This window comes from Anopheles funestus, chromosome 2RL (assembly GCF_943734845.2).
Source record: "Anopheles funestus chromosome 2RL, idAnoFuneDA-416_04, whole genome shotgun sequence".
Taxonomy (NCBI): domain Eukaryota; kingdom Metazoa; phylum Arthropoda; class Insecta; order Diptera; family Culicidae; genus Anopheles; species Anopheles funestus.
In genome coordinates, this window is record NC_064598.1 from 29893522 (window position 1) to 29905740 (window position 12219).

Genomic DNA, 12219 nt, shown 5'->3' on the forward strand with positions numbered 1-12219 from the left:
CACCATAATCTGCACCCTATTCTGACTCGATGCCCCAACAAGCCAACGTAAATGGGATAAATTTGTTGCCCTTGTTCCAACGAACCCATTGCCTAAGGTTTGTTGCTCAAGCTCAACAATGCTCCGAATGGCCTTATTAGAAAGCTATAATTGATCCACAAGGCGTTGGGCGCTTTTGTCACTCGTTTGCTGACAAATTACTGAACGGGATCAACATTTCCAGCAAAACGGTGGAAGTGTCCCACAGCTCAGTACTTACTGCTCAAACCACTCCAGCGTTCTAGGACGCACGGAAAGTGATCCTAACAGCTGATCATCGATAAGCAAAGAACCGAACAGACTGAGTACCAACTGAGCCGCAAGATGTTGACCATAATTGGACACATGCCGGTTTCCATACCGCTGATCCAAATGTTCCGATTGGCGTTCGGCGACAAGATACACTCAGGTTTCCATCGATACAAACGAATAACCAAGGGAAAACACTGGGTTTGCAGCACAAAACGGAGCAGCCACGCGCTCAACGAAGATGGTTCGTGAAGAATGTTAATCAAGCATCGACCGTGTGTACCAGTTTATTTATTTTTTCCCCTCCCCATTAGTGGACAAGTTGGGCGTGAACGTTTGATTGATCGCTGCTCACAAATCCAGCGTTTCTCAAGCACACGGTTCTCATTAGCTGCTGCTAACCTGTCGCGCATCAACGCCGTCCTCAAAAAAAGACAATCACGTAGTAGTTTTACGCTACCGGTGAATGTTGACACGGGACAAAGCTTATCCAGCACAAAATCGTGCGATCCAAGAGCAAGACAACAACTTGCGGTGTTCGCGACACACGTACACAGTTTGCCGTTGGTTCCATCTTCCTGTTTTTTTTTTTGGCATGAAAATGTTTATAGGTCACACGGCATCTCTCTTGGTCCGTTAGATTTCAATTCGCCCACCAACGAAAAATTGGAGAAAAAGAAAGAAAACCTGACACGGAATCGATCAGAGGTTGAGCGATCATAAATAATTCATTTTTTCGCCACCATTTGCCTCGACGCCCACACCCATAAAACTGTTCTGAAATTCTTGCAAAAAAAACAAAACAAAAAACCATCACCATGTTGTGCCCCGTTTGAATTAAAATAAAGCAATTCTCGAAATTGGTTCCAAACATCTGGAAGAAGAGAGTCACTCCGTTTTTGCCCTATTTTACTCCTACGTAAGTTGCGATCTTCTGCATGTGTGTGGTGGGGTATTTGTAGTTTTATTCTGTTTCTCATCGTTACTTTTACAACCAACCCCGTTTTGTGACCGTAAGCACGCGAAAAGCTGATGCCACGGGACCTGGCAGCACTGGTCCTGATGAGGGAGCAGCCACTCCTTTTTGGAGAGTGTATAGCTTCGTTGGCATTCCGTTCATCGACACCCCGGGCCCAAAAGCGGCAGGTGGCTTATGAAAACGATTCAGTCCTCCACTGACTGACTATCGCAGGTCGTGTAAAACAGTCGTACGATAGAAGTGCGCGATCGCTTGTTTGTTTTTTTTTCTTCTTTTTGCTTCATTCGGGAGAATAAATCTTCGAACCAACGTCGCTGAAAGATTCCGTCGTTGTCGTTCCTTCCTAATAGCTATAAGGTGTTCCTAGTTTTCAGTGCGGCATTGCAAAGTGCATGCAGACACGACATCCGCTGGTGCAGTATAACGTGTTGGGGTTGGTTTTGTTGAAGCAACCACGACAAGCCACGATCACGGTCCCATTCGTGATGGGGGGATGTTCTTGTTTTTTTTTTTTTGGGCAAATACCTTTCGGTAACAAGTGAACTTACCGTATCGTGTAAGTTTCCCTCCTTCAATGGCTAGTTTTTACCACCAGCATCATCGAATGACTTGAGGCTACTTAAGGAAAATCCATACCATGCGACAAACACTTTTATTAGAAATTGCTTTTTATCAGCATTGGCCGACGGCGATTTTTTGGGTACCTTTATTTGTGCTTCATCCGCTGCGAATGTGACAACCAACCGTTCCGTAACCTTCCATTCAACCTTTTGTTGCCCGGGTTCTCGATTTGGCGGGCATTAATAAAGCAATAAACAACATTATCCCTAGTTATCTGCACCGCTTGGCCTGGAGCAATCGGTAGAAGAACAAAAAAAAAGGTGACGACAACCAAAGAATGCCGCCGGCAAGTTACCGTTTGCTGCAAAAAGGGGAACAGAACCGTTCTGCAAACGTTTATCCACCTGCACGAAAGAGACCGCGCGGCACCAGGAAGGTGAAACAGACGCAAAGTGCGATAGCGTTAATTTCAAGTTTATTTATTGCCCGCACTTAAGTGCCGGCCAAGATCGGAACAATTCGAAACCTACCGTCCCACACGCCCGGTCGCGTGTTGTTGCGTACCGTACCCGGTTCGCATATGTGCGTGCTGCCGCGTCACTCCAGGATCGAAAATGCTGTTCGAGATAAATATACCACCCTGCCAGCCTTTCCTTGCGCCGTCTGTCAGATTTTTTGCGCACTCTCGCCCTCGTTCGGTCGGTGTGCACTTTTAGCACTTACCGGAACGAAATGCTGCCAACATTCGGAGCACGAAGACACGAGGCTCGATATTTTTGCGATCGTAACCCGTACACCCCGCTAAGGGGGTCACAAAGCAGGATGAGTGTATGTTGCAGGGATACAATGTTTACCCGGGCCGCCTTTCTACCAGATTTCCCGTGAGTATCGATACAAATGAGCGAGAATTACATGCCGGTAAAATGCGATTTTTCAATTACCAAGCGGGTTCGTGGCCGGTTCGGGCATCGAAGTCGACCACTCACTGACCTGACCTTTTGCCCGCTGGCGGTGAGCATAAATTACATTAACACAGGCCACGTATCCTGTCACGCCGGAACCTGTTCGTATGGAAGGAAGAAAAAAGCGACATAAAAATGGAACGTCGCCGTATCCCTGTGTTTGCTTGCGGCACATTGTAATGGTCGCGCAACTGTAGCTGTAGCGGTGCCCGTTATGCAAGAGAAAGTAACGTTCACGATCACGATCGATCGATCGAAGTGAATCGAACGGTATGTGCGCCGTGCGAAAAGCTTATCATTTCCCTTTAATCCCATTTATGACAATTTACGATAATGGATGATAAAGTAAAGATAAAACTTCCATTTTCCCCTGCTAAGGATCATCTCCAAAGGGGGTAGATACGAAGCTTATTTTCACACACACACAGACATGTATATGCAATCGGTCACTACTTTGTAGTGTTGGGGTTAAAAGCATCCCCAAAGTCAGATGTTCTCTAATTTCGATAAGCGCACTCGCGACCACAAAACAACACTTTGTGCACGGTCATCACTGTCGGTGGTCTTGCATCCCCTGCTTCATTGCTCCCTCCATCGAAACAGTAGGCTAACCTCGTCATCTGCACAGTGCAATTCATTAGGGTGTCAACCGCAAAAAGCACTTTCGACAGCAATTAACCTATACGGGTAGATTTGGTTTCTTGCCAGCACGAGACACTCGGCTCAGCCAGCCTGTGAGTGTATAAAACAAAAACCGTCTTCCACCCACCCCTGCACACCCCTAACACGGAAGGCGTGATCGTACCACATTAATCTTCGTCGGAGATGTGCAAAAACCACCGCTTACACACCGGGTTGACTGTCATCGTCGTTCTAAACGTTCATGACATGAGCGAAACAAGACAGGGACGCTTATGTAGGCAAAATCTCCTGCAGCGTTTTGTGGCTCGGATCTGTCAAGTGTCAGTTTTCCAGTTCACGACCGAGTCCACACATTCTCACGGCACGACTGCTTCCTTTTTTCCTTTGACGTGACGATGATTCTAGAGCAGTTATGAGGTTGTGTCAAAAAAAAAAGCTGGCGTGATGCGGTTCCCCGCTTATTCTAGCAATTACATTCCGATGGAATTTTGCATCCTATTTTTTCCATGTTACATGAATCTGACGTATGTTTCGGTGGCTTGCTGTATCTTTTATACGTAAAAGCTGTACTATTCTGGGGTATTCGAACGATACATCTGGAAATGTTTCATTGGGTGTCAGCACGACAAGTGGTCGATTCTTTAGCGATTGTTCCCTCCCGCCAGGCTGGCTGGTCACGTATCCGTTTTGCGTCGGCTTACTTCGCGGTGGAGAATTTTTTTAAAACATCACAAAGCAACAAGAGCGGAATCGTTTATCGCGAATCGCGTTACATGATCGTTTCGCCCATTCTTGGCCAGGACAGGACTCCAAATGGGTTATGATTGATCGTTTCTATCGACGAGAACTAGAATCTTTTGCACAAAAGCAAAAGATGCTTGCAAGTTCTTGGCCCTCCCCAAACACGACACGGGGTCTCCCGTAGTCGGCCGCTCGCACAAAATATGTGAAATTTAAAGGATGTATGAAGCAAATTGTTTGCATAATCCCCGGCAGGAGAAATTATGGTACATGATTAATTGAACACGAGAAAGACACTCGCCACCACCGCCGTTGCTCGATCGTGCAGGACTACTTCCTTTCGGCTGCCTGCCGCGCGACACGCAGATTATGATGAGCAGATGATGAGTGTTTGCAGTTGCTCCTGCGAACCGTTGGTGAATCGCATGCGCCAAGCGCACGAACTTGCATTCGTGGCCAGGCGACATGCAATTTATTTCTGTCACCGTTTTCAACCGCGTCACATTGAGCATTAAGCCAACGAGTTCTATCCGAACTAGTGATGGGCACTCGGAATCGGAACTACCTGGTTCCGATTCCGATTCCGTGTTCGGAATCGTTCCTGGTTCCGGAATCGATTTCGGAACCGATTCCAGATCCGATTCCGAATCCGATTTCAGATCGGATTCCCGATCCGATTCCTGAACCAATTCCAGAACTGATTCTTTTAATTGACAAAACTCTAAATTAGAGAACTGTTTCTGTTTCCGACAGGATTTTTTTTTTATTCATAAAAAACGGCCTGGCCGTATTCCGACAGGTTTTTTTTTCCAGTGTAATTACTAAATTGAATGCTAACTTTGACGTTATCTGACATAAGTTGTCTATATAATGAAGAAATACGATTCCGAATCCGATTCCGGATACGATTCCGAATCCGATTCCGAATCCAGATACGATTCCGAATCCGCTCCCGAATACGATTCCGGGATCCGAACCTACTATCCGGATTCAATTCCGGAAAATTTGAAGCACTCCGAAATCGATTCCGACCAAAACAACATTTTACCCATCACTACTCTTCACCCTTCATTTCTGCACCATGTTGTGCGCGATCCCTTGCTGGCTATCCCCAGTTTGGCGTTCTCTATGCCAACCCGTGGTACATCCACATCAAAATTACAAGCATTAGACCAAAACCGACCATGATTTATGATGTTGATTTTAATACCGCTCCTATTTTTGCTTTCTTCGTTCTCGCTTCTCTTCATCAGTCAACACCCGTCGGGACGACGATCTTCCGCAGTATACAGGCCACGGATAAGGATGCCGGTGTGAACGGTCTGGTCGAGTACTTCATCGTCGAGGGATCGCAAAATATTTCGGACATTTCACCAAACACCCTTACGGCGGCGGATGGTTTTGGGGTGTTTGCCATTGCATATCCACACCAGGGACAGGTAAGTTCGCTGAGTGCTGCCATAAGAGTGATGAAGAGTGACGCGTTGCCATTGCAAGATACGGACAGGACGGGAGAGATGGTGATGGTGGGATACGCGCATTAAAAGCAAAATTAATGGAAGAGAACAGATATCACCGACTGTCACTTGATCAAGTCCGTATGTCTTGATCATGTTCCGACCGACGGTGCAAACTGACGCCGACCGATGACAATGAGGACAGCGTCGTTGTTTATGATATTTGCGTGTATCTCCTTGGGTCGTGGATGGCAAATCAGACGGGTTACCAGCGTTGCACCACGCTGCACATACTATAGCGAATTCCTGTCACACTACAATCACATTCATTTTCTTCATATTTCGTTTTTACGAGGTTTATGTACACAAAAAACCTTGCAACACCGGACAGTGAAGGTGTTAAAATACCTCCCGAAAGCGATTGCCCGCAGCATAAGCTGCTGTCCAGTACGAAACACACATACTCACCAAAGCGGCGGAATGTTCGTTGGGGTAAACCAACGAAATGGAAATGATTGAAAATATCAAAAAAAAAACCCTCTCCAATTTTCCACTGCAAACGCGGCGAGGGATTTCAGCGACAAAACGGGACAAACTGTACGGGCTAAGGCTGGTCGCGAGGGATGTGAGCAACTTACTCCACAACCAGGAATGTCGTTGCACAACAGCATTGGTGGTGCACCATGCACACACAGAATTTTATAGGGTGTTACGGTGCTGGTACTACGGTACCTCCCGCACTATCGAAAGACGGTGCCTGGCGATGCGGTTCCATAGCATAGGTCGCCTGCTATGGATCTCTCGTCCATTGATTCGGTGAAACCGGGTCACTGGAAAAAAACGGTTCGAAACGATAGGACGCACCAAATAGCAACAGGTGAGCGTTGGCATTGGTATTCGGTAGGAAGGAAGGAGGAACTAATCTCGTTTTGGAACCACCCCCTTCTCATCTGTGTGTAGGAGTAGCCCGCATGCGATCGGTCCGTTGTACGGTTCCTGCTCACTGCTGCACCTGGTCTCGACTTGCAGTCTATCTGCTGCAATTCCACCACCGAACTAACGGGTCCCGGCAACTGTTTACATAATAATAATAACAAAAATAACAATTCATCACACTGCGCTCTCTATAGTCCTTGTTCTCTCCTCCAGTGGCACTCAAAACACACAGCTCTCGTGTTCCATTACTTTGCCATATTTTATCGCTAATTTCCATCCGGGGGAAAAGATTAAGATAAACTCTTGCCTGCCCTCGCACCTTACATTGTTCCTTGTGGATCGTACGGCGATTTGGAAGAACGTAGGTGCGGAGAGTTAAGGTGAAACGGTGAAAAATGCGAAAAGAGTTCCAGTTTCAATTTCTATCGCCCAGATTGTAACCAGGAAGGGACTTAGATGATGATAGATTGCAAAGTAAAGGAGACTCTTTAGGAAGGATCGTAACGATCACTACAGCAATTGGGAAGATATTCGAAGAATAGATAATGTTTTATTTTTCCAGGTTAAAATTAAAGTGAATGGTTAATTTGAAAAACTTATGAGCAATATTATAGCAATCATCTGCATTAACTAGTTCCATACAAAGTTTATACACTTTGCAGTTGAGGAACGTTCTCCAAATTACTGACAAGTGCATAGAGATGTTTTGAGTTCATTGGTGCGGTTTTTCTTCCATGTATACGTTTTAAATGGACTAGAGTGCTAATGTAAAACCTTACGAAGAATATTTTTCAACAATATCGCTAAGCATCAATCATCCGTTTCTGCTTGCTTCAGCATTTGATAAAAAAATGCTTTACAAATGCATCACACATTTTCAGAAACTAGTTTTCTCCAACATAAATTGAGTGGCTGTTAGTCGATGCAAACGATGCAACAGGTAAATGAAGAATCTAGGACACGTCGCGTTAATCACCACCACCACCAAACATATTATTCACACCCGCTAGAGTCTCGAGTGGAGTTTTATTTTATTTTTAATGCATTTTTATCCTGCCCTACCTTCGAGATGTACCATAGGACAAAGATCGTATCTTGCACTGGGTTTCGCGCGTTTTAACGATTTTCATACTCTTATTGTTTTCATGTTATTTATTTCTTTCGCCCTGTTTTTTATTCCATTTTTTCTCTCAATGGTTCTGCTCATTTAGGTCACCGTGGTCAAGACGCTGGATTACGAACGAACGCAGCGGTACTACCTGACCATCGTTGCATCGGTAAGTACGAAATTTATGCGCTTAATCTTGCATCACGTGTACAAACACATACAGCACAGGTTCCCAATGGTATCCATTATTTACGTCGTGCTATAGGAAAGTCAACGGAACTGCACCACAAGCGGAAGAAGGGATTCGGTGTATATAAGCGGATAATATAAGGTGTGAGCTGCTGTGGGAATACGAATATCACGGTAACTGAGGGAATTGTTACAAAAGGCCGAGAATGAAGAAATGATTTTTGGGAAGTAGTGAGGTAGTGTTGGGTAGCTAAATTACATAAATGTTGATATTTGTGCAGCCGTATGTACGTCACTGCGCCCGTTGTGCGAACGAGCTACGACGAATATTTACGCCAGAGGCAATCAGGCTTTCAATGCTCCAGCATCTATGATGAAGACTTTTATTGCAGCACTTCATGTGAAGCTTTATGGCCAACATCATCATCGTGTGGGTTCATTTTCGGATGCCTTAATTTGCCTGTAGATATGTTTCAAATGTGAACACTTTCGAAAGTTAACATTAACTCCACTCTGGCAGTGTTTTAGTGCAATTATCGCATTTAAACTTTTACTCTCTTCATCTAGTGTTATGCATTAAAATGTTAATGTTAAAGAAACATATTTCTCTTGCCGTTTATCTTAACCAAAAATGTAAAAAGGCATAAGAGGAATTAAATGCTCATTGTTCGGCATATTTGACTGATCTTTATTATGTTGAAAAATCATTCAATATGTTACCAATTTATCTGAATAGTTTGTAATTTAATTTGAAGTTGGATTGGTGCAAATGCTTTCGCTTTTTATCACGAACATTGCCCAACCTTGAATCATTATTTTTTTATCGCCTCACCTCTTAGTACTCTTGGCTCGATTTTCCCATATGATTCCGTTTGGTTAGCGCTCTGCCTAGCTATGAAGATGCGTTGGTAAAGGAATTTGGATTCTTCGGTGATCGCATTTCTTACTTGCGTTTACGTTTCCTATTCACTATAGCGTTTAGGTGTGTAAATTTTTTTCTCTTCTTTTTTTTGCCCACAATTTCGATAGGTTTTGCTGAGCGGTTTTTGCTTTGATTGTATTTTCGTTTTCAATTTGATGCTGCCGAAACCGATGCAAAACTAAAGTGTAGCAAAAAACATTCAATTTGTTGCTTTCGCTTCACTTCCATGGTTAGTTGATGCATGATAATTTTCTTTTATGGTATGAAAGATTTTTTTTTTATTTTGATGAAAAAAACACACAATAGCACATCTAGTTCCGGTCGCAAATTGATGCTTTCGTTTGAAAAGGTTCGAAATACCGTTTACTGTGCATTAATTTAAGTGTGATGAAATATCATTAATTTGTGTAACATTTCACCTTTGGTACGGTTAATGGAATTACCAGAAATTCTTTTCTTATTTCATATATTCTCAAAACGCACGCGTAACTGTTTTTCTAGAAGAATGTGTACAAATTTGCAATTCTTCCTTCCAATCGTTACATTCTTGATTTCAGCACACACACATCTTGTTCGTCTATTCGTTCAAAGCATTCGGCAAAATGTCGGCAAATGTTGCTCCTTAATAAATCAAATCGAAAATGTTTCACCCAGCGCTATGCTGCTCCCTTTTGCTGCGGCTCAATCAGCGGGCGTCGTGCGAAAGAACAAATGCCGCTACCGAATGCCGGGTACTGTGGTAGCCATTCAAATAGCCTTTTAGGGAGAAAAATCCATACCGGCCTAGCAACGAATGCGAGCGAGTGAAGGGATTTTTGATGCCCTACGCCACCCTCCAAACGGGTTTTACGTGCCTGGGAGTGTTATCCGATCGGATTCAAATGGCAAAATCGCAACCGAAAACGAATACGTATATGTTCTGATTCTCTTCTGATTTAGGAGGATTTTTATGTCTTACTCGGTTCTTCAGACTATGTTTATAAAATGCAAAAACTAAATAAATCGTAAATTGTTAATCGTAAATTTAAATTAAATTTAAATTATTAAAATTAAATTGTTGTTATTTTTTTCCTTATTCTTCAATTAGTTTAAGCTTTCCTAATTGTCAAGAAGATAGTTTCTTTGCGTTTTTCGAACAGTGGAAAAATAATGTGCCACTATTATTCTATAGAACGTACCGCTCATATAAGAATGCAAAGAGTTTCCTGTTCCTTCGCTTAGCACCGTAGGTTTTGATTTATTAATGGAACCTACATGCTACACCGATACTGTTTTTACCTTATCCACAAGCTACGACCGGAGTCTGGGAAGCCCAATACAACAGTTTATGTTGTTTGCATACTTCCAACCTCAAAGGCCACCACCACCGCCACGTTTTCGTAGTACGCGGTTCCTTGTCGTAAACGATACCGCGTGTGCAAACTTACTGCAAGGTCCAAGAATGTGCTCCATCTCGTTGACATTTAACCCCGTAACTAGCAGGAATGTTTCTTATCAAGCATGTGGCTTCGCGTCGTTGCTAACGATCACAAAACCCGGGGTTAGAAGAATTCCCGCCTACCGTTAACCAGTAAACCATACGCGGATTAGCTTCACCATTCGGAAGAAGTAACATAGGCGAAACAAAACGAAACGACTTCTAACGTCAGGACAAGACAAAACGACATTCACTCTGTCCTGTCTGGGGTGGGGACAGAAATTGGCATAAAATTTGTTCGCAACATAATTTACGACGTTCGGGTTGAGATGCTGTCTTTCGACAGCAGAAAGATGTTTAATAAATGGTTTACGCTCGCACATAAGCGCTTCAAGAATTGGAGCAAGCAAGTAAGATATGCTAGAAATGTTTTCCTAAGTTAACCTACAGGCTGGGAGGGTGTGATTAACAGTTGAGAGAAGCAAGACATACATCAATACCTTAGAAAATCAGAATTCACTTCAACACGCCGAACGAAACCATTTTTGTTCAATCTAATGAAGGTGGTGTCGACGACTCTATAGGGAGGAAATTAATAGTGTTGTTTACGCTAAATGGAAACCATAAACTAATGCCAGCTCTGTCGAATATGTTCGCATAGATCGCAAGTACTTATCGCATAAGCAAAACGCACACATGCATACATCGAATGAAATTAGCCCTTTGATTAATAAATTTATATTCGACATTCAGGATAAGCATCAGGAGCATGCATAAAAAAAGAAACTAACACATACATTCGATCGGTCAAACATTCTTGCTACGTTTTTCTCTGCTACATGCACCTTGTGTACAATTATTGCATGGATATGACAGAGTCCGTCCCACCGGGAGCCCACAAGATCGAGCATTAGATGCCAATTAAAAACACTGTCGCTTCCAGTTCCCACTCTAACTCTAGCAACTCGTTTGAAAGGCAAACATGGATACCGTGTCAATAAGGCGATCACACAATTCTTACGCATGCAGCAAAAAAAAACAACAAACCGCAAACATAAAAATGATCGTGTAGCGAGTTCTTTAGTTTGTACTCGCAGTGCAACCTTACCGAATCGGAAAAGTGATCATTGCCATAAATTTAGCCACACAACAAATAATAGTGGCATTTAACACCCGCCGAAGATAACTCACTTACCCCTCCAGGGGGACACGGAGCATCGTCGTTTCAGGTTGCAAAAGTTTATTTAAAAATTCGTTTTTTAATTCCTTTTTTTCGATTCTCTCTGGACCAAACAATCGAAGAACTTACAAAAAAAATCCCATACAATTGTCAATATTAAAGAAACAGAAAAGTAGCGTTCCTTCTGTGCATCGTAAATCCTTCAGTTTCGGTGTCTTCGGTGTCCACCTTGACAGGCGGCGTTGCTTCGTGCTGAGAGATGAACGTTCAGAACGTATAACGTTGGTTTTCTTTTACGCATCGTTTTGGGACGTTTTTCGTTTTTAAATCCCTTCACGCAGCCGGTTGTTGTTAAATTCTGTTCGCATCATCCTTTCTTGCGTTCCGGGGAAACTGATCAAATTGATGACCGATTAAAAATTATTAATTGATACCGGATCGAAATAATTCTGTTCCGAATCTTCGCTTTTAAATCGGCATTAAATGCGCCAATCCGTTTTCGAGGAGGGGGATTTCGTTTCCTTTTTTTTCTTTCTTTAATTTCGTTCTTTCTTTGGACACTCTTCTATTCGACCTCTTGGATGAATCGAGAGCGGAAACGACTCAGTGCTTTTGGGGGTTTTGCTTGAGGCAAAGAGGGGGGTTGAGAATGCACGAAGCAGGAAATGTGCCAAGTCCAACAGTGCGGGATTTATTGCACCGCTCGAACCTGCCAATGAAGTTTCCTACCTGCTACATGCTGGGCAGAAAGAGAAAGGAAGGTAAATGCCAACCGAACGACTACATTTTCGGATGGCAGAAGGTTTAAAATTAAAGCAAACATGCGCTTGCTGACGG

At 43.4% G+C, this 12219-nt stretch overlaps 2 protein-coding genes across 7 annotated transcripts in view; one reads left to right on the plus strand and one right to left on the minus strand.

Moving 5' to 3' along the window:
• Nucleotides 1-12219, plus strand: part of LOC125765758 (cadherin-99C) — a 142887-nt gene that overhangs the window by 96998 nt on the left and 33670 nt on the right. For all 6 annotated transcript variants that reach the window (XM_049431204.1, XM_049431200.1, XM_049431205.1 and 3 more), the window contains 2 exons: nt 5427-5612; nt 7778-7843. In XM_049431204.1, coding sequence (XP_049287161.1) covers nt 5427-5612; nt 7778-7843 — 252 coding nt within the window. The remainder of the gene's footprint in view (nt 1-5426; nt 5613-7777; nt 7844-12219) is intronic.
• Nucleotides 1-12219, minus strand: part of LOC125765771 (WD repeat-containing protein on Y chromosome) — a 118185-nt gene that overhangs the window by 68827 nt on the left and 37139 nt on the right. The window lies entirely within an intron of this gene.